The sequence below is a fragment of the Fonsecaea monophora genome (assembly GCF_001642475.1).
Source record: "Fonsecaea monophora strain CBS 269.37 chromosome Unknown Scaff1, whole genome shotgun sequence".
NCBI classification, from domain to species: domain Eukaryota; kingdom Fungi; phylum Ascomycota; class Eurotiomycetes; order Chaetothyriales; family Herpotrichiellaceae; genus Fonsecaea; species Fonsecaea monophora.
In genome coordinates, this window is record NW_019173932.1 from 31,493 (window position 1) to 52,802 (window position 21,310).

The 21,310-nt window shown below is 52.9% G+C and overlaps 8 protein-coding genes across 8 annotated transcripts; 4 read left to right on the forward strand and 4 right to left on the reverse strand.

Moving 5' to 3' along the window:
• Nucleotides 1-309: 309 nt before the first annotated feature.
• On the forward strand, nucleotides 310-3,309 carry AYO21_00008 (hypothetical protein; the record flags this gene model as incomplete). The annotated part of the gene is made up of 1 exon (XM_022650000.1): nucleotides 310-3,309. One exon carries the CDS (start codon nucleotides 310-312, stop codon nucleotides 3,307-3,309), a length of 3,000 nt encoding a protein of 999 aa, XP_022517326.1.
• An 81-nt stretch (nucleotides 3,310-3,390) lies between these two features.
• On the reverse strand, nucleotides 3,391-4,816 carry AYO21_00009 (hypothetical protein; the record flags this gene model as incomplete). Its single annotated transcript, XM_022650001.1, has 2 exons — nucleotides 3,391-3,716; nucleotides 3,802-4,816. The coding sequence occupies 2 exons, from the start codon at nucleotides 4,814-4,816 to the stop codon at nucleotides 3,391-3,393; spliced, it is 1,341 nt and encodes a 446-aa protein (XP_022517327.1).
• Nucleotides 4,817-5,234: 418 nt separating this feature from the next.
• Nucleotides 5,235-6,755, forward strand: AYO21_00010 (hypothetical protein; the record flags this gene model as incomplete). Its single annotated transcript, XM_022650002.1, has 1 exon — nucleotides 5,235-6,755. The coding sequence occupies one exon, from the start codon at nucleotides 5,235-5,237 to the stop codon at nucleotides 6,753-6,755; it is 1,521 nt and encodes a 506-aa protein (XP_022517328.1).
• A 358-nt stretch (nucleotides 6,756-7,113) lies between these two features.
• Nucleotides 7,114-7,599, reverse strand: AYO21_00011 (hypothetical protein; the record flags this gene model as incomplete). Its single annotated transcript, XM_022650003.1, has 2 exons — nucleotides 7,114-7,315; nucleotides 7,394-7,599. 2 exons carry the CDS (start codon nucleotides 7,597-7,599, stop codon nucleotides 7,114-7,116), a joined length of 408 nt encoding a protein of 135 aa, XP_022517329.1.
• Nucleotides 7,600-8,244: 645 nt separating this feature from the next.
• Nucleotides 8,245-10,038, forward strand: AYO21_00012 (hypothetical protein; the record flags this gene model as incomplete). The annotated part of the gene is made up of 1 exon (XM_022650004.1): nucleotides 8,245-10,038. One exon carries the CDS (start codon nucleotides 8,245-8,247, stop codon nucleotides 10,036-10,038), a length of 1,794 nt encoding a protein of 597 aa, XP_022517330.1.
• A 970-nt stretch (nucleotides 10,039-11,008) lies between these two features.
• On the forward strand, nucleotides 11,009-12,049 carry AYO21_00013 (hypothetical protein; the record flags this gene model as incomplete). Its single annotated transcript, XM_022650005.1, has 1 exon — nucleotides 11,009-12,049. One exon carries the CDS (start codon nucleotides 11,009-11,011, stop codon nucleotides 12,047-12,049), a length of 1,041 nt encoding a protein of 346 aa, XP_022517331.1.
• Nucleotides 12,050-12,536: 487 nt separating this feature from the next.
• Nucleotides 12,537-13,358, reverse strand: AYO21_00014 (hypothetical protein; the record flags this gene model as incomplete). The annotated part of the gene is made up of 1 exon (XM_022650006.1): nucleotides 12,537-13,358. One exon carries the CDS (start codon nucleotides 13,356-13,358, stop codon nucleotides 12,537-12,539), a length of 822 nt encoding a protein of 273 aa, XP_022517332.1.
• Nucleotides 13,359-14,572: 1,214 nt separating this feature from the next.
• Nucleotides 14,573-16,663, reverse strand: AYO21_00015 (hypothetical protein; the record flags this gene model as incomplete). Its single annotated transcript, XM_022650007.1, has 1 exon — nucleotides 14,573-16,663. One exon carries the CDS (start codon nucleotides 16,661-16,663, stop codon nucleotides 14,573-14,575), a length of 2,091 nt encoding a protein of 696 aa, XP_022517333.1.
• Nucleotides 16,664-21,310: the final 4,647 nt, after the last annotated feature.

Sequence of the window (21,310 nt, forward strand, 5' to 3'; positions counted from 1 at the left end):
AATCACTTGCCTAAAGTCTCAACGTAAAGCTGTTTGGCCGGAGTCAGGACGAGGCTGAGATTGTGGCGACGAGGCTGAGAAGACGAGGCTGTGGCATCCACCGCTAGTGCAAACCTTTAAACCGGCATCGCATGTAATTGGCTGGAGGTCGATTTCTGAACTTTTTCTTGCGAAATTTCAAAAAAAGCATCTCAACCGGCTCAGCCTTGACGTTCTCAGATAATGATGTGGCTATTATACCTCCAATACAAATACCTTGGTTCTTTCTGAAGTATCGCATGACTTCAAGGATGAAAACGTTGGGCGACAATGGCTACCAAAATCCACCACAAAACAACCTTTGAAGCCGCCAAAACCATCGAGCCAATATTCACCGGTGGTGATGTTTCGCACGATGCAAGCGGCTCTTACATCGCAACTTGTGTCGATGAAGACGCCCTTATCGTCAATATCCAGACCGGCAAGGTGCTCTGCCGCATCGAAGGAGATGGAGAAGCTGTGACGAGTCTGTGTCTGGCTCCAGATTTATCCCATTTGGTCATAGCTTCACGGTCGCTTTCACTACGAATCTTTTCGCTCAAGCCTCTAGAAGGATCTAAATCGATCGCCGCAGAGCTCACACGCACGTTGAAGCCACATACCACTCCAGTTGTGTCATCGGCTATTGATGCCACAGGATCACTTCTGGCGACGGGAGGTGCCGAGGGCACAGTGAAAGTATGGGATCTCAGGGGTGGTTACGTCTCACATACCTTCCATGGCCACGGCGGTGTCGTCTCTGCCCTTCACTTCTTCCAATCACAATCAACCAGTTCCTCAGATTCACATACAAGCCGCAAGCGGAAGAGTCGTGGCGAAGCCCAAATGGAGGTAGATAATCCAACCCCAGCTCGGACCATCTATCTTGCATCTGGAGGCGAAGATGGGAAAATCCGCATATGGAATCTATCTACCCGAAAATCCAGCGCGACCCTTGACTCTCATGTCAGTGTTGTGCGGAGCCTGAAATACTCCAAAGAGCAACAACTCCTCCTCTCCGCAAGCCGCGATCGGACAATAATTCTCTGGGACTCTCGAACGTGGAAACAGCAACGAGTCATTCCAGCTCTGGAAGTGTTGGAAACGGCGGGGTTTCTCCTGGATGGCCGGTTTTGCTATGCTGGAGGAGAATACGGCGCTGTCAGGATCTGGAATATCACCACTGGCCGTGAACTCACTTCCAAGCCGAAACCTGGACTCGAGAATGATGCTATCACAGCGATCATCCCGATGATCGAGGATGATACGATACTATCTGTCCACCAGGATCAAACGATGAAGTTACAGAGTATTTCTGCCCTGCGCAACCTCCAGACGTCAGAGACACTAGGGAGTTTACCTGTGATTCGGACGATTTCTGGAAACTACGATGAAGTTATTGACATGGCCTGCGTCGGTCCTGACAGGACTCTACTAGCACTTGCTACCAATACGGAGAGTCTTAGATTGATTTCGATCCAAGACAATGGACAATCAACGAATTCAAACGCCCCAGAAGGCGTTGAGACTTTCGGAAACGACGTTGCGTTGCTCGAGGGCCACGAAGACATAATCATCTGCTTGGATGTCGATTGGTCAGGCCACTGGGTCGCAACTGGTGCGAAGGATAACACTGCAAGGCTGTGGAGACTAGACCCGACCTCATTGTCATACGAATGCTTTGCTGTTTTTGCTGGACATGCAGAGTCCTTAGGAGCCATCGCATTGCCCAGAAGTCCACCGACGGACGGACCGTCCCTAAGGAGTCCTTCAACACACACCCCGGCATTCCTTCTGACGGGCTCACAAGACAAGACAATCAAAAAATGGAACACTGCAAAACTCAAGTATGACGGATCAGCAACAGAACCACACACTGGCATCAAAGCCTTGTTCACTCGGGTCGCGCACGAAAAGGATATCAATGCAATGGACGTATCTCCCATCGCGCCGCTATTTGCTTCAGCTTCTCAAGACCGTACTATCAAGGTGTGGTCACTGGAAGACGGCTCTGTGACGGCCATCCTGCGCGGCCACAAGCGAGGTGTCTGGTCTGTCCGCTTCTCTCCCGCAGGGACGCCTCCGCTTTCTCTGCCAGATGGTGGTTCAAGTGGCGCTCGTGGCCTGCTTGTCAGTGGCTCAGGTGACCGGACAGTCAAAGTATGGTCACTTTCGACCTACACCTGTCTTCAAACGTTCGAGGGCCACAGCAACTCGGTGTTGAAGGTTGTTTGGCTTCCGCCCATCGATTCCAACTCTAAGGACGAGGATATGGAAGAAGACGACCGTCCCTCGCAGGCCCAACCCAACAGTCAACCATTAATAGCATCCGCATCCTCAGACACACTCGTCAAAATCTGGTCGCCATACTCGACCGCTGACTCTGATCATCTCCTAACAACTCTTGACAACCACACCGATCGTGTGTGGGCGCTGGTGACTCCAAACTCGTATCCGCGGATACCACCTCCTTCGTCGTCTTCGAGCAAAAAACGCCGCACCAAGTCCCAACCCCAGCCCTATCCCTACGCACTGATATCGGGTGCTGGCGACGCGACCTTGACGTTCTGGCGCGACACGACCCTCCAAACGACCCTACTGGCCTCTCAACGCGCGACCGAGCGGATCGAGCAAGACCAGCTCCTGCAGAACCACATCTTCAGCAAAAACTACCGCGAAGCCATCACCCTGTCCCTGGCGCTGGGCCACCCCGGCCGACTCCTGCGCGTTTTCGAGGACGTGGTCAATTCCTCCGAATCCCGCGGCAAGTCAAGGACCTCGGATAATGACGAGCACGTTGACGACAGTAGTAACAGCATCACAGGTTCGAAAGCCGTCGACGACGTCCTCGCCTCCCTGGACCGGACCCAACTCTGGCAATTACTCGAGCATGTGCGGGACTGGAACACCAACGCCCGCACGGCGCCCGTGGCCCAGAGGATCCTCAACTGCCTGCTGCGGTCGTATCCGAAGGACGTGTTTGTCGACATGGCGCGGGCGAGGAAGAAGAAATTGGGCGGCGCCGTGGCCGGCGACCAACCAGAGACGAGGCAGAGACGCAAAGGAGGCGGGGACATGCAGGACCTTCTGCGCGCGCTCGAGGTCTACACCGAGAGGCACTACAAGAGGATGGACGACCTGGTCGACGAGAGTTACCTGATTGAGTATACGCTGCGGGAGATGGATGAGGTTGCGGGCGTCTCTACCACCGGGGATCTGAATGGGTCACTGCTCACTAACGGGCATGAGGCGCAGCATCAGAGAATGGATGGGGATATCATCATGGTATGATGAGAATGCTTCGGCTTTTCTAGTTGTGCAATAATGTCATAGGAGGAAAAGTTCATCAGGGGCATTAAATATATCCTATGGCTATGCATGCAGACTTTCCATCTGACCAAAGACTTCACGGTTTTCTTTCCCGACTAACCCCACATTATCTGTCCCGGTGGCGACGGTCGCTGTCTCTGTCTCTATCTCTGTGCCTATCTCTGTCACGGTCTCTGTTTTTTTCTCTGTCCCTGTCTCGATCTCGATCTCGGTCTCGGTCCCGGTCCCGGTCCCTATGACTTCGATGGGACGAACTAGAGTCGTATCTGTCATCATCACGTCTCGATCGTGAGCGTTCGTAGTCTCTGTCATCTGTGTCGCGCCTCGAACGGGAATCTTCACGTCCATCACGGTCGCCTCTCGAAGAGCTGGAACGGGAGAAAGAATTCATCTGTTCTCGATAGTCTCTGTCTCCATTCTTTTGTGAGTCTTTGTCTCGATGCCGATCCCGACCACTGATCTCAAGGTTACGATCTCTGCGCTGCTTCCACTCTTCCTCTTGTTTGGCATTCGACGACTCTTTGAGTCGTTTCTGGAACTCGTCCTCCGAGATACGTTCCCCCGTGGCTTTATTCTCGCGCATGAGTGGCGTGAAAAATCCCTGTCCTTTTGTATTCTTCCGCATGTCGGCCTTTCCCCATGCACCCAACTCGATATCCGATCCTGGAGCGGCCTTCGCCCCAATTCCTAGAAAGCCCTCTTGCTTGCGGAGTTTTCGTGGATTGTCGTCGTTCTTTGGGGCAAGATCGATGATCTCTCCGTTGGCGCGCCGTTTTTGGCCCATCCCTCTCAGCATAGCCATTCCAAACTCTTCTACAGGCATGGCGGCATACTCCTCGAGGGTGCTAGAATCTGGCCTAGAAGCGACATCTTCCCTGAAATCTTGCGTTTCGTCTTGGGGTGATAGCTGTCTGTTTCCCTGTATTGTTATGACAGCATTCGACCTTGGCTTGCCAGATCCATCGTCTAACAGCGCCTGCAAAGCTTCCTCGTCCGCCGTCAGCTGCTTCGGTTGTGTAGCGGGCTGTTCCTCTTGTGATTGTTGACTACCGTTTGTCTGATGTTCTCTTTCCTCCTCATCCTTTTCCGCAAATTGTAGCCCGCTAGCCTTGCTGACCTCGTCTCGCTCCACCACAACAACTCCATTGCCGTTCTGCTGTTGCGCTTGAACCTCTGCAGGGAGTAGATTTTTCCGCCCTTGCCTGCGCCAGTCGGCATTGCCGGCATTCGGTATCACTTTCTCTTGTGAGTCCTGTAGGGGCTGACTTAGAATAGCACCACTTGACGAGAAGCCAGAGACTGACTCGTGTCTTGGCTCTTCTTCATCTTCGTTGTCCGAATCATGGCGGAGTGCGGTCCGTGAGAGGCGACTACTCGACGGAGTGTGGGTTTTGCGGGATGTCGTTCCTGCAGATTGGGCCGGTGCGGCACCTTTTGGTTTGCCCAAACCGAAGGAAATCGGTTTCATCGTTGCCGCAGGATCGTGGGCCAAAGAACTAACAAGACTTCAGGCGACAATACTGCCTTGACTGCGCAGGTTCGAAGTTGGGGAAAATCTCTCGGCAAACCTTCTCCACTTTGAGGGGATGCCAAGACCTCGATATCAAAGTCACCAAAGGCTGAAGTTGTGGCCGGCGCGCCCAGTCTCTCGACTTTGACCGTGTGCACCTTTTGAAGGACGCGCTGGCAGCCTTTTCTTGCCAGGTTTCATCTACTCACACCCAGTTCTACATGCAGGCTCACCGTTGACGTCCACCAAATCTATTGCCTATTCCTCGCCCGTCACCCAAACCTATGTTTCCCCACCTTCACCAAACTTGTTGAGTGCCGTCGCTCAAGGTTCAACATACACTCATCTCATACCGATGGCCGAGCCTCAGACCGAGATGCCGGACACCGGTATATCCCCTCCCCCGATCTATCTCAAGCATATCGAGGATATCCGCAATCTTTCCGTGTGTAAGATCTGCATGCGATCCTTGTACGAGCCATTCATCCTCTCGTGCGGTCACACCTACTGTTACTCGTGTCTTGCCAGCTGGTTTTGCGAAGGCTCGAGGAAGACGACCAAGAAAAACTGTCCAGACTGCAGGGCGAGGGTCACAGTGGAACCGTCACCCAATTATCTCCTCCGAGATCTTGTCCACGTGTTAATCGCTCGAGCCGAGTTGCTTCCTGAAGATGAGACCCTACAGGAACACCAGCTAGCCAAGGAGGCAGAGGCAGCTCAGCTCGCTGCAGATCGCACCGGACCTGGTCTTTTCCAAGGCTTGTTCCGGAACCAGGAACAGAGATACTTCACCTTGGCTCGTGGGCTTCTGGATCAAGAGGACAATGTCGTCCGGTGTCCTCAATGTCACTGGGAACTTGAAGAGGGCGAATGCATGCGGTGTGGCTTCCATGAAACATACGATTCGGATTCCGATACCATGTCTCCTTATAATTCCCCACGCCTGACTTCTTCGGAGTATGACTCGCTCGACGAAATTGATCACGCATTCGACGGATCCATGAACGAAGCTGGATTCCACTACTATAGTGGCGAAAGATCCCCTCGGTCGTACACAACAGATGAATATGAAAGCTATGCCGAGGAGGATGACATGGATGATTTCATCGACAACGAAGCAGACGAGGCTGATGACAATACTGATAGCGAGTCCACCATGACCATGTACAATCGACAATGGGCTGAGAACGAAAGTTTGCATGCCAACCCGTCAGAATATGCGAGCCAAACCTCAGCAGATAGTGATCACCATGCACACTTCGGTAGACATGGGACTTATGCTCAACGCTCACGAAATGACGTCGAGGAAATATCTGATGCAGAGACAAATTACGATGAAGTGACAGAGGGTTCCGATCATGAGCCTGAAGTACCACAACCAAGTTGGCGGAGGACAAGAGCAGCGAGGGTCATCGTAAGCGACGACGATGACGACGATGACGACGAAGAAGGCGGAGAGGAACAGGATGATGCCGGAGATGAAGCATACGACGATCCTTTTGAAAACAGAGATCTGGACCACAGAAATCATGAATCTGACGATCAACATAGAGAAGACGAGGGTGACGAACGGTATCCATCAGAGCACTCGGAAACCGAAGTCGATCAGGATTGCTCCGAATCGGATGGTTCAGATGTGCGACCACCTCAGCCATCAGCTCAGCGCAGACAGCATTTGCAGAGTCAGCGCGTGCGACGAAATGACCATAGCCTTCAACCTCATATTGGAGGAAGTCAACGACTGAGCAGTCCTGCAAGACAACAGTACCGCCATCGTCAGAGAAGCAGTATATCTCAAGACAGCACGTCGGGTCGACGGCATGGTTACCATCGACCCTTTGCAAGATCAGGCCTTGGTCGAATATTGGTTGGAGGCACGACTGGCTATCAGTCGTGATGAGAGCGAGATTGACTTCCAGCGGCCAGAATCGCTCGTCTGAACAATTTCTAGCATGGCGTTTTGCAAGAATCAATGGATTGAGGAGGGGCTTTGTGTGGGACGATAGAAATTCAGGGCGGCTGCCATTTCACTTCAGCAGCTATGGGAAAACAGGGAGACGATGAAGGCGTGTGAGCGAGAGAGATGTGCACCCCAGTAGTCTAGACATTTCTACTGTAAGAAGTGCTACAATACTCTGAATGAAATGAACCCAATTTTCTTCATTGGAGCCACTAAAGTCAAACCGTGTCTACGCCGACGCTATGCATAAAGTATGATCGATTGGGGGATCCTTTCATTCTTCCTTTTTCCACGTCTAAGCAGCCAGGACCTGTTTGCTAGTGTCATACTCCAGATCCACGATGCCGTCTTTCTTGACCACCTTCACCGTCATGCCCTTGAAGTCAATAGGGAGACGTCGCTGCAGCTCGTCCGTGCACATGCGCAGAATCTTCAAGCCTTGGTCGAAGGAGATGTCTGGGTGGTGGTGTTTGTCGAGAATTGAAAGGCAGTAATACCTGAATCACGATGGGTCAGTCGATCAGCCATGCCACGATTATCCACACAATCCGAAATCTTTTGTCGGAATAACTCACTGGGCATATCCGTGACACGCGTATGGCACCTTTACGCTGCTCGCAAGGTAGTCCAACCAGTACAGGCTCGGCTCCCTCGTGATCGGATCAACGCCCCCCAGTAGCAAGTTCACCGTATATGGTTTCCTGCTCCTCAAACTCCGCGCCAACTCCCCTCTCACAAAGCTGGCCACTGCGGAAGGGCCCAGATCCGTGTCATTGCGCATTGAATAGAGTGCGACATTTGCTTGGATGAACTCTGCGAATTGTATAGTATCGCCCGCTTCGCCAGAAAAGGCAGAAGGGTGTGTTTGTTGAGTTGTCGGGTTTTGTCATCGCTAGACTTGAGGATAGTGGCGCCGCGCATGGCAGCTTTGGAGGCGGCGATGATGGTGAAGTCCCGGCCAGTGAGACCGATGAGGACCTCCCTAGAGACGTATTGTTAGATTCTTGGGCTCGATCCTTAACAGTTGGAACATAACCTTACATTTTGAATGAAGTACAAAGGGGTGCGGTTGGTTTTATGTAGTGGCAAAGGTTCTGAAATCGACACTTTCCCAAATACTTTGGAATCCTCTAGAGAGATGATCGGTACTCGCAGGCTATTCTTGAGGAGATGGTGGTGAGTTGAAATTGGGTGGACGAGTGCTCAATTGCTCGAACACGCACGCGAAGCTCTGCCTTGAACGCACAAGGCTGGGCTAGTGTTTCTCTCTCCGGAAGGTGCGGCGAGTGTGATTAATTTTCCGACAAGGCTGCGGTACGAGACTGAAGATTTGCCCGCATCTCGAAAAAAGTTTTTGGAGAAATTCATCTCGCCGCAATTGATTGTTAGTCTACTCTGACAACAGTCAAATTGCGAAGGCGCTCAGATGTCCTCATTTTTTACGCTTCCGGCGTCACAGAGGAAGCGTAAGCGAGAATATCCCGCTTCAGGCAAAGCGAGGAAAAGGCGGGAAGTTGAAAATGCCGACGGAGCACGAGAGCAAGCAGGTGGCCTACCCCGTCGACAAGGCAGACGACCCCAAGATCGAGATCGACAACGAGACGATTCAATATCTGGGAGCGAATCCGAAGACGAAGTCCAACCAGAAAGCGATGTCGAGGAGTCAGAGGCGACTTCCGAAGAAGACGAGACTGCGGCTGAGCGACGAGTTAGACTTGCACAGCGATACTTGGACAATATCAGGCAAGAGATAGATGAAACCGGGTTTGACGCAGAAGACCTTGACAAGGACTTGATCGCGAAACGGCTGAAAGAGGATGTTGATGAAGCAAAGGGCAGACAGTATCGACTGATAGCCCAAAACTTGGATTTCGCGAACGCCGCTCACACGGCATTTCGTGCGAATACCGAAACCACTACTAGCGTGGCAGCTTGTCAACCCTACGTGTACACAGTGAGCAAAGACAAAACGTTGATAAAATGGCAACTTCAACCACCGAGCACTCCCTCAGATAGCCTAAAGTCTGGGGCTTCACGCCGACGTCGACCCAAGCAACTTGCATTTGTGCGAGGCATCAAGATCAGGGCATCCGCTCCCCAACAGCATGGACATACCTCGCCTATCCTGTCTGTCGCTGCCTCACCAGACGGGAGATTTGTGGCGACCGGAGGGGCGGACAAGAAGCTTATCATCTGGTCAGCAGAAGACCTGCGGCCACTGAAGACATTCACTACACACAGAGACGGAGTTACCGGACTCGCATTTGCGCCAAAATCGGCTAGTGCAAGCGGCTTTGGTCAACAACTGTTCAGTGCTAGCATGGATCGGTCTCTTAAAACCTACAGCTTGGCTGGCGAGGACAGTCTTGCCTACGTGGAGACACTCTTCGGTCACCAAGACCATGTTGTTGATGTCTCGGCCGTGTCTGTGGATCAATGTGTGACGGTCGGCGCTCGAGATCGAAAAGCTCTCTGGTGGAAGGTTGTGGACGAATCCCTTACAAAGTTTCTGGGCGACAGTTCTAGAAACGACAAATACCAGGCTGGCAGTCTGGATTGCGTGGCTGCCTTACCGCCACAGAACTTTGTGACGGGATCTGACGCAGGCACCATTAGTCTGTGGAGTATACACAAAAAGAAAGCGATTTTCACCATTGAGACTGCACATGGTGTTGAAGAGCCGCCTCCGCTTGAGGAGGTAGTCTCCGAGGTTGACCCGAAGGTTATTGAGGCTCTAAAAAAGGACGATAGGCGGAGACCAATCCCCCGGGCTATCACTGCTTTAGCGGCTTTGCCTGGCACTGATGTGGTTTTGAGTGGGAGTTGGGATGGCTGGATCCGCGCATGGAAACTCAGCGATGATAAAAAGACGCTTTTACCTCTTGGAACTGTGGGAAAGAGTGAGGAAACTGTGAAGAAACAAAACGCAGTCACCAATGGCGAGTCAGAGCACGGGACAGGACTTGTGAATGGAGAGACCGATTCGTCTGGCTATGGAACCAAAGGCCCAGTGCGTGGCTTCGTTAATTCTCTGGCGGTATTTGAGAGAAGAAAAGTCATCACCAACGAATTTGGAGGCAAGAAGGAAGGCGAGAGTCAAGGCCTGTGCATTGTGGCTGGAACTGGCAAGGAGATGAGGTTGGGGCGGTGGAGGAAAATGCATGAAGGGCGGAATGGCGCGATAGTGTTTGAAGTGCCATTGAAGGCGAAGCCGCAATAAGGACAGTAGCGGTAAAATGAGACAACCTAGACACTTTCAACGATGTTCGAAGCCTCGTTGCTATCGTTGCTGTTACCACCAAACAGGCTGGGACCAAGGCTGGAAGGAGCACGAGGCTGTAATTCACGTGACTGTGGCTTGGCACGGACCACTCTACAAATTCTTCACCGCAAGCTTCACCCTTTAATCTTTTCCTTTTTCTCTCTTCAGATCAAAAAAAGCAACAGAGCCAGCCACGACCGTCGTTTCGTCCTTTTCTACAGCGATGTGTTGCCATGAGCTCTTTGTAAGCTCGATGGCTCTGGAGAACAAATTCTCATTCCTTGTAGGAAGTTTCCTTCTCGTTGGGTCCTCTTCGGTGAGGGCGATGAGTCTGAAATGTCGATTGATAGGAAACATCTTTTTCCATGTGCCCCTGTCTAATGCAATGTCTGGTCTGGCCTAGCAGAGTGGCTGCTGACAAGTGACCGAATCCAGACTGCACAGTCTGCAGACTTTGAATGGTTCCAGCCCTATTTATCGCTGTTCCGTGGCAACCACCGTCACGTATCATTTGCAGGCGGGAAGAATGGGCAATTCCAAACCCCAATTCTCGAGAAATGTCATGGTTTGTGCGCTACATTCTCTCCTTCTCTGCAAATGAGATGATTTGTTTTTGAAGTGGTTGTTTTGCATTCCAGAGACAGTGTTATGTGGATCGCGTTATCCTTCACGCACGGTGATCGTGCTCAAGGTAAATATCATGCGCAATGGTACAAAGTTTCCTCTTGCTCTCTTTCACTCCTCGATAGCCTCGTTCTCTTTTCGAGACTCGTTACACTCGTTTGGAAACGTCTCTTTTGTTGCTCTAACAGTCACTCCTTTGAAATCTCTTCGCTTGATCGTGGTACGCCAACTCTACAATCAACAAAACCCATCCACTGCATCCCTGCCTGGACTTGGAAAAATGAAACGATCGACTCGCACCAACATGCCCTTGGCGGCACTGCTCATCGCTGCAGTTAACGCGCAAACCACCACCGTTATCAACGACCCCGCGGACACTGCTGCCACCACCGTCTACTATTCCGTGTGCCCAACTGCTTTGACCACAACTACCACTTTGTCCAGCACCATCACTTTCTGCCCAGGTCCCAATTGCAACGGTGGTGGCCCCGTGATCACACCTCCCCCAACGAATGCCCAAACCACTGAAATCCTCTCTTACACAACCACCCTCCCGAACGGGGACGTGGAGGAAATCCACGAGTACCTTACCATCTACCACCAAATCTGCAGCAACGGTCAATCAATTGGACAAGCCACTTACACCATCACAGAGGTATGCCCTTGTGAAGCGACCAGGAACCCAACTTCCATCCCTGAAGGCTTTACCACTACTGTTGTGTCTTGCGATGTTTGCCACAATGGTGGAGCGACCACAATGACTCTTACCACGCCATGCTCAACCGGTCCCTATGCCACCCAGACTCCTGTGATTGGACCTACTGGAGGCGCCGGTGCTCAAGCACAAGCGGCAGCAAGTGCAGGAGCCAATGCCCAAGCTGAGGCCGGTTCCGGTTCCGGCTCTGGCTCATCCAGTGGAAGCTCTGGCAGTAGTGGCTCTTCGGGAGCTGGCTCCGGGGGTGCCAATGCTAATGCCGCTGCCAACGCGAACGCAAATGCTAACGCGAATGCTGGGGCTTCCTCTGGCAACGGTGCTGCCGGTGCAAATTCTGCTTCCAGTGGGAACTCTGCCGCTGGAGCCAGTAACGGCGACTCCGGCGCAGCCGCCAATGCTGGCGCAAACGCAGCTGCCAGTGCCGAAGCTGGAGCCAACGGCGGAAACAAGTACACCAATGGCACCAGCAACGATAACAACATTTCCCCGCCCATCACGCCTGTCGTCCCCGGCGGAGCCTCAGGTGCGGGAGCCAACAACGCCAAGTTCACCGGCTCCGCTGATCGACTCGGCTATGCCGTCTCCGGGGTGTTTGCTGTTGTTCTTGGATCTTTGGCATTCATGTTGTGAAGCCACTGACTGGAGACAACATACCAGTAGTGGCAAGATAGGTTTAAGGAGTGCGTGGGGGATGGGTTCTCATGGGGGGCTGCGAAAGCACGTTTTTTCTTATTTATCCGGAACATATCGCAATACATGGACAGCATCGCGCCCTGAATACTGATCTTTCAACAGAGTGGGTGGTTCGGATGGAAGAAGAAGAAGTGAGGCTGTCATGTTCGCGGTGGTGGATGTCGTGTGTGTGGCTTTGGTGGTGGAAGGTCGTAGAAGTTGTTTTTTCCTCGAATCAATCAACCATTTTTACCAGGATCCTGGGATTATCAGACGGAGTTTTTGAACGTGGTCGATGATATATTTTCCCTGCCGTGCCGTGCCTTGCCTTGCCTTGTCTTCTTGACGCCGTCACTGCCGCAGGGAAATACGAGTTGACCGGTATTGTTTGAGTAGTACTCGGGTCTCCAAGTCACTCACCTTCCCGAACCTAACAACATGATTCTCACGGTGCCAGTACCAGACCATCTGGAAGATCGTCCCCGTCAATCCAAGCCTTGACGCTCTTCGCGAACAGTTCCGGAAACTGCAGATCCCAAGCATGCGCGCCCCCTCGGACCACAGCCGCCTGACTCTCACTGCAACCTTCTCTCAACAGCTCCGCCATGGCGCGAGTCGCTGGCACATCGTCCTGCGCCTCGCCCGCGACGGTCAAGGTCCTGACACGGAGCGCGCGCAGGTCCTCCGCGACGAACTGTGCGATGCCCGTGAACGCGTCGGTCAGGAGATTCCTGCCGAAATTCCTCCTCTCCTCCTCGCGCAGGCCGGCGGGCTTTTGCAGCCCGATCCACGCGCAGATGGCCCCGTCGACCCAGCCGGGGCTGTACTTGGAGAGGGGCGCCTGCAGACAGTACAGGACGCGGGGATGCTCGGCGAACCATCTCCTGAAGCCGGCGAAGGGGGCCGCGCCCGTGACGAACAGCGACTCGACGAGCTCGGGACGCCGCAGCGCGAGGTCCAGCGCGACGAACCCGCCGAGCGAGCACCCCACGACGTGCGCGCGCCGGTCGTGCGCACGCCGCTCGATCACGCGCGCGACCTGTTCGGCCGCGCCGGCGAGGCTGAATGGCCGGATGGCCGATGACTGCGAGTGGCCCGGCAGGTCGACGGCGAGGAGGTGGTGGTCGGCCAGAAGGGGGAGAACATGCGTGTACTCGGTGTGGTTGGAGCAGAGGCCGTGGAGGAAGATGATCGTAGGACCGGCATCGCGGTTCAGCGAGAGCGAGAAAATCGTATCCGTCGTACTCTCGTCGGGGTCGTTAGACATGGTTTGGTGGTGTTGATGTATGTGTTTCCAATAAATATGACTCCTGAAGATACCGGTACTGTAGTTGTGATGGTAGTGGTACGTTATTCGTGGGGAGTACGTGGTTATATATCTCCTCTTTCCACAGAGCCGAATCTAAACAAACCAATAACTCAAATCCTGAGGTTCCAAACCAGCCTAGACTGTCCTGGTCGAATGGGTAGAAGCAATAATAATAACAGGCAGACGCGATTCCAATGCACCCTACCTAGTTCAATACTTCCGTACCTACTTCAGCGTAGTATTCACGCGCCAAGACACTATACCCTTGTCCTCACGCATACGTACTGTGCTAGTACCCTTTGAGACTTATAGGAAGGGCAATATTGTATTAGATCCGTAGTGTTAGCAATAGGAGAAAGGGCTTGATGTCATCACTGGCACAGTAGAAGTTAAAGAAAGCGCAGAGACTTGATGAACCAGAAAAGAAAATGGAACATAAACGGGTACTTGTTACCTTTTTTTTCTTCTTCGTTCATTGAAGGCAATGAGTTCATCACCTCTTTGTTGGGGTTGTTTCACTAGGCTAGTAGTAGCTATATAAAGTAGGGGGGTTAAAAATGCACGAGGACTCTTGTCCACGGCTCAAAGAGCCCAGCCTCCCTTAGGAAGGTCTGGGACGACTGCTCAAATAGCAGTGAGGTATCGCGGCAACAAAGGAGATTTGTGGAGTGTATTCTCTACTCTTGAGGAGGGAGAGAGGACAAAGTCGTCGTAGATGTATAGTCGATGTTGTGGAGTAAGGGTTGGGGGTATCTCGGTTTCAACAGCAGCGCCAAAAAGTACGATCAGACAACACACGCATACAGACAAAGCCCGAAAGAGAGGAACAACAAGAATTCCCCGTAGTCTGATCTGATCATGTCGCCAATCCGTCCATCAATCAGGTGGTGAAAAAACGTCAAAACGCTCCGGTCGCTAAAATGCAGAACAAGGCTGGTGAATGTTTGTGGAGATGATGATGCTGATGATGCTGATTCCTGTTTCTCTCCTGTGGCTGATGCAAGGTTTGTAGTAGTAATAGTAGTAGTAGCTGAGGACTGATGGTGCGAGATGAGCTAGAAAAAGGAGAATTGCCGCGAGGCAACATCTTGGTAGGAGAGTCGTTCAGTCATGAGAAGGGCGATATTCACAGGCAAGGTAGTAAGGGGGGGTAGAATAAACTGACGCGGGTTTCAGATCCGACAGGTGTCGTTCTTCCTCATGGCCTTGGCTAGCATCAGCTTCCTCATCCACTCGATGCGCTCTTTGGAGCTGTCGACGGCAAAGTGGTGGGACTTTTGGCCTTTTTCAAAGATCCTCCTGTTTACCTTCTCACTGTCGGGGATGAGAGAGAAGGCGAAGCTGTGCTCGCCGGCGGGAACCTTTCCTTGGCCGAGGAGACTTTTCTTGAAGGCTGCGCTGAGTTTCGATCCTGAAGCCTGTGCGTAGGCGTGCAGGGTGTATTCATCCACGTCAATATCCTCCAGGGCAGTGGCGTTGGCGTAGTGAGTGTCGTGCATCGTCAGCTTATGGCCGACCAGTGTGCAATAGTTGTCTTGCCATTCGTGTCGGAGCATGCGAGTAGTCTTCCGCTTCCGCATCCAGCCTTGATGGTGGGCGAGTTCAATTTCAGTGACTCGTGCGGCGGCACGCGGTTCCTGTGTATCGTTCTCCTTGACAGGTGCCACAGACGGCGTGAAAGACTGCTGTCGAATGTGCCGCCGTGGCGGGGCAGGCTGAGTAGATACACAACGCTGAATGGGTTCAGGTGGGCTGATTGTTATCGATGTCGCACCATACCGCATCTCGGGAGGCACAGATTGAGAGACATCGCGTTGACAGGGGTCGGCAGCCATTGCAGTGATGGGAATATCAGTGGCCGACATGGGAGTGTCTATACGGTAGATGTCAGCTGGTGAGGCCACCCCGCCATAGTGATATGGATCCCGCAGAAGCTGCGCCTTGAGTTGAGCCTGGATCTGAGTAGGTTGTTGGAGGGCAGAGATTGGTGTCCTCGAGGGAATCTCATCTTGACTTTGTCCCACGGGTATGGTGAGCTTGGGAAGCCCACGGAGATGCTCGGCGAGGTTGGCTGACTTGACGGCAAATGAAGCAGATGCTGCAGGAGGTGGGGAGGGGTTGCTTGAGTGCGTCGGACTGTTGAGGTGTTGGAAGTTGAGGAACTGTCGAACGCTCTCCTGTGGATCTCGGGGCTGAACACCGCTGAGGGTCTCGGCGGTGATCTTTACAGAAGAGGGTCCAAGGACGTCTGAGGAGCCTACGACCGACGGCAAGGCTTCGGATTGGGCCTCAGACACAGGCCGGCGGGCATCATCCTCCCATGCGCGCTGCATACGAAGAATCCTCCGCTGTTGCTTCTGCCACTTTGGGCAATCTTCGCCTTTCGAGCACTTGTGCTCTTTGGGGAGGACCTGCTCGATCCCAACAATGGAGACTGACTCGGCAGGGGTGACGATGTCGGGTTGGCGGCCTCGTCTCCGGGACCGAGATCGATCAACGACCACATGGCATTCTTCTGGACGAGCGACCCGCTGCACGGCTCGAGGACTTCTCGTATTCCGGGAAGGAGTTCTTGAGAGTGGTGCTTCCAGGGTGATCATGCTGCTGTTTCGGAGTTGGTGGATCGAGCTCATAACTCTGTGGCGTTTTCCAAAGGAGCTGATGTCGAGCTCTTTGAGATCCTCGAACTGAAGGTCTATCAGAACACTGCCGGAGATGTCGTGAATGAGGAACTTCTCCACGACAGCTGGCTCGAAGCCTGCTTCGGCCATCCAATCAGCGACCTGTCGAGGAGTCCAATGCCGAACCTGGGATTCGTCGAGTTCTGCGACTGCAGTGTTGAGGGCGTTGATAGGTTTGGCCGGAGTCTTGGGCTCGGCAGCCGGGGAGATATTGAGGAAGACGTCGTCGTCGGGATTTGTCAGGATGTCAGGAGTGCCACTGAACAAGTGAGGCCCTCGAGGACCCAATACTGCTCGGTCGTCGAAATGGAACTCGAAGCCGTCAAGGCCACCACTCTGAGGAGGAGTTGGGAGCTCGTCCCGACTCGACGACAGAGTCGACGCACTGTCGTCATCCTGCGAATCCCAAGGTCTGGGAAGTGAGTCGGGGTCATCCTCGTTGTCAGTGTCAAATATCTCGGTCGCCTCTGACAAAGGTCTGGGCGCTATTGTCCGTCGCCCGAGGAAGGAGAGGTCTGGTGCCTTCTGAAGCATCTCAACAGGCTGCACCTGAAGCGGTGAGGATTGGGTTGACCACTCCATGGTGCAACTCTATGAAGAATGCAGTATTCTTTACAGCTGGAGGTCAACCTTGGAAGATTGAATTACGGTGGAGATGGAAACCAACGAAGGGGTTCTGGTATGTATGTATAGACCATCACGGAGGTGGAAGTGGGCGGTTAGAAGCCTTGAGCACTTGTGACGAGTGGAGATGCAAGGCCAGGGTACTTGCAGAGATGGGATGCATGATATTGAATCGCTACTGCAGTGGTTATGCGTGCGATGAATGTGAAACGACACAGAGGCAGCCACTCAGTGAAAAGCATATTGCTGTGGCCGGGCATAGGCTGGCGGTAAGAGAGTAATGGACATGGACAACAAGGCTATGTGCCAATGGAGGGGAATCTATGAAAAGTACGCGCCGAAGCCGTCCCGGTCAGGCCCTGGCCGCCCCCACTTTCCCGCAGTTCACCTGAACCAATGAGAGCACGTATAAGGGTGATGGAAGCGACCGAGTGGGGCCCAAGCACATCCTGCAGCTTGATTGTCCCCCGCATCCCAGCCAATCAACATCGCCGGTGATTTATTTCCAAAAATACCCTTCCACTGGGGAATTCCCCCCCTTCCTGCTCTGGTATAGCCACCCTCCATAGCCTGTTCCCTGGAATAGCATCTGGCGCTTCTCACTCGCTGCGACTCGTTTGATCTCCCTGGCTCAGGCCGTCTCCCTTACCGAAGATCCCCTAGGGTCTTCCCTTTTCGTGCCTTTTACTCGGCGTGCCGTACCGCTAAATTCTCCTTTACCACATTTTCCCTTGCCGGCCCTGTCGTTTCCCAACCTCCTCACCATTCACTTCCTCCCTACCCGCAATCGAATTTTCTGATTGGCTACTTGTCCCAGAAAATACAACTAAAACCCGGTCGACCCTCAATAGACTTTTCTCAAAGTTGCGAGAGTTTGCCCTGCTGATCTCTCGGCAAACGTTTGGAGCTAACGGGTGACCAAGCATTGTCTCCTCACTGCGAGTCACAAGATAGTACCTCGTACCCGTAGCAGAGTCGCAAGGGCAGAAGGTACCCAGTCCGCTCAGTACGTCACACCCTTCCACAATACCCACATGTACCTCGTAGCCTCTGCGCTGGTTTCTGGAAGAGCAGCAGCTGACGTTCTACGGGCACGACATTTACAGTTGAGGTTTCGTCCATCTAGGTTGATTCAGGGTTTGCGGGAGAGCTCAACGAATGAGACCCTTGAGACCATTTGGTTCTAGACAACCGACCCTGAACATCTACCCCTCCCCTCCTAGGTTCTCGCGTTGAACAGAGAGGGGTCCGATAAGAAACGGACTTTCCACACAAGGGATAGAACATTGAAACGGCCAAAGCGGCCCTTTCCGCGATAAGACGTCTTCGTCTCAATTCGATGACAGATTGGCTGATTTTTCAAAGTCAAACCGAGGCTGGCGTGGGGAGAGTTTTCCCCAAGAGAGGGACTTCTCCCGTCAACTCTGCAACCTCCTCATACGGCGCGGGGGGCAACGCTTCCTCGCTAAAGGGTTCAATTATTGATGCCAATAGCTCAAGTGTGATATTCCTTCCCTAGCGCTACTGCAAGCAATATTCTTGAGAAAGTCTTCTAACATCGTACTCACTTGAGTGTCCACTAACCTTGCGGAAAGGGTCGCCAGGGTCGCCTACTCCACGAGGGATTGTGAGAGCACGTTGCGCACGATGTTGACGAGAATTTCCAAAGTCACCCTCGTGTCTATGGCACGAGAGTGATTTTTCCCAGCCCATTACACATGGCAGCCACAAACTGGCAGCGGTGAGCCCACCGCTACTTGGCAACAGTTCTGGCGGACACAGGTGACCTTGTCGTGGTACATTTCCCCGTAGGACGACGTTACATGGTACTTGAGATGGTACCTGGGAGCTTCCAGGATGGAACACTACCTTGGAAACTCGTCACTGGATCACTCGGATCCCAGCATGAACAAGCTGGTACTGTACTTCCCAACAAAAGAGTCGACACTTGCTGCGATGCGCCTTCTGTAAAAAGCTTAGCCCAGACTGCAAGTTGGGCTGCAACGAGGGTAAAAAGAACCTTTTTGGGGGGGGGGGGGGAAGGGGAGTGAGTGGAGGCTGTGGAGCCGACTTTTCCCCCTCGGCGACTTGCAGCTTCGCCTGCATGCTCTTAGGTACGAGTGCTAGCACCCGTCCTTGCAGCATTGCTGCTTGCTAATCCCACTAGAGTCCTCTACCGAGGTGTTGGCGGACTTGTTTTTCAGGGGCTTTGGGATGAAATCCGACCACTCTAGACCACCAACGGGATCTCAGGTTTGCGTTCATGATAAATTAGTGCAAGAGTTCTCGTGGCTCAAATAAGTTGCGCGAACAGTCTGGAAGGTTTCGGGTAATGTCGTGGAGAGGATGTTGTGCTTGAGAAGAAGCTTCTCCGGGACGCTCCACATGAATGGAGGGGCAATAGAGAAGTGCATGTGCTCGGGTATGGTATTGAGGTAGCACAGCAGTTATCGTCGCATTCTCAGTGTGTGTGTCCACGCAGTGTGCAGTGCTGCGTCATGGACAGGGCAGTTCTGCATATAAGCAAGGGGACTTCAGGGAAAGAACAGCCGTGTACAAATGCGAGGCAAGGACATGTAGCGGTACAATGATTCTCCATCTATCTCGGCGTGCAACGAGCTCTGTACAGCACAAAGGGAACTGACTCCTTTCTCTCCTCAAGGGTATCCTCCACTTCCAGACTCTAACCGTTGGTCCCAGAATAGAAGCAGCAACTCATCAGTGGAAAGTTCTCCGAAGGCTGCATCCTCAGCCCTATCACAGCAGTCTGAGTTATGTTTCCTCCCTGAGTAAAAACAATCACAATTGCTTTGAGCAAGCCATGAGAAAAATTGAGAAGCATCGAGGTTCTAAAAATAAGCACATCATGATGAAGTATCCTTAACCCGTACAATAATGGCCGTATGCAAAGCGAAGGAAGCGAGGGGAGATGTGAGGGGAAGGGGAGCGCGAACGAGGTCAAGCTCTCGAGCGGACTATCAGACTTGGTACAAGCGAGTCGAGTGACGGAGCAACAGTAGCGAGGACTCCGTAAGTTGGTCCAAGCTCTCAACGACAAGTCGCAAGAGCCTGTAAAGGACATTGTTTTCTGCAGGCATTTGACCAGTTCCTGGCATTTGAGAACCCACTACACACGCCCCACCACACTATGAAATATGACTAATGCAAGACTAATGCACGAGAGTTGTCTTGGCATCACGGTTGGCTCCCGTCGCTCCCGCGATTTTCAACACCCAGATTGAACTTCACCGCAGCAGGGAAACTCCCTTCCTTCACCCACGATAGCTCCAACACTAGGCCCCAGCCTTCGACCTTGATCCGGGTGCTCAGATCCAATCACTGTTCCGATTCCCAGCTTTTGCTGCACACCATCGGTTCTTTTTCTCCTGCCTTTCCCTCACCTGACAAGGCCAGACTGCCCTCTCTACCCAGCTGACCCTCCTCGATCCGACAGTGTGCGTCCCCTCCCTTGAAAGCCAAGCCGACCAAAGCCGATCAACGTGCTCCCGAAACTCTGCGGACACCCCTTGTGGCTTGTGAGAGGGTGTACGGAAGACACTGTAAAGGTTTTCGAGACCGTGGTACAGGTTCAACGTCGCGGAGAAATAGCAAAGCAATGCACGTGCTAGAAGAAGGTTTTTTCCTCCGGTCGAAGGTTCTGTAAGAGTCAAAGGCAGCAGGACTTTGTCATGCACCCCGGAGATATCCATTGGTGCTGTTGTTGGGAAGTGAAGCGTTAGGACTGCATCTGTCCGTGTCGTCTTCGCCTGACATGACGTGTGCAATTACTTTCTTGGGGGAAATTCTCCCCATTTGCTGTTGTGCAGCATTCAAGCACAACTGGTGTCCCAAGATACCCGGTGCTGCGGTTGCATGGCCAGCCGCATCGCTGTGTCTTTGCGCAGGTGGTGTACATGGCTCTGGTAACGACTTCCCTTGGTTCACCCTAGAAACTGGTACCCTTCTCGCACGAGCAGTTTGCATTGTCTCCCACCAGATCCCAGATGTACCTCGCCTGCGCAGTTCCGCATGACTCTGTGAATGTGTCTGGGCAATGACCCGCACCAAGTCTCCGATGGGCTGTTACCTCCTCTTTCAACTCGGTTAGTTGCCTCTTCGAACGCCCGAAGGAAACAAACTGTTCTCTTAGTGGCTCGATTGTCGTTCGGGGCCTCATTTGACCGGCAAAGGGCTGTTGTGAACCTGCTGGCTCTAGGTACATACAGATTTGGATGTCAAAAACTGGGCCCCTAACAAGGGAGGTGTGGATGCTTCAGGGTCCTGATGCAGGCCTGGACCTAGAGGCGCTAACACACTTGCTCATGGGGACTCGTCGAAGCTCTCATGGTCTAATCTTAGCCTCGAAGCGCCCTCCACCTTTCAACACCCAATCACTGCTCAGAGCTCCCACACCTCACGCTGATTCCTCATGCTTGCTGCAGACTATCGAGCGACCGAATCAACCGAAGCATGTTGACCTACCTCGACAATGATCCATTCGACCAAGTCATTCATTGCTCAATCAATGAGGTTCCTATCCCCGCCATCCCAACCACCAATACTTGGATGGGCGTCTCCAGACACAGACGCGATATTCATAGATAC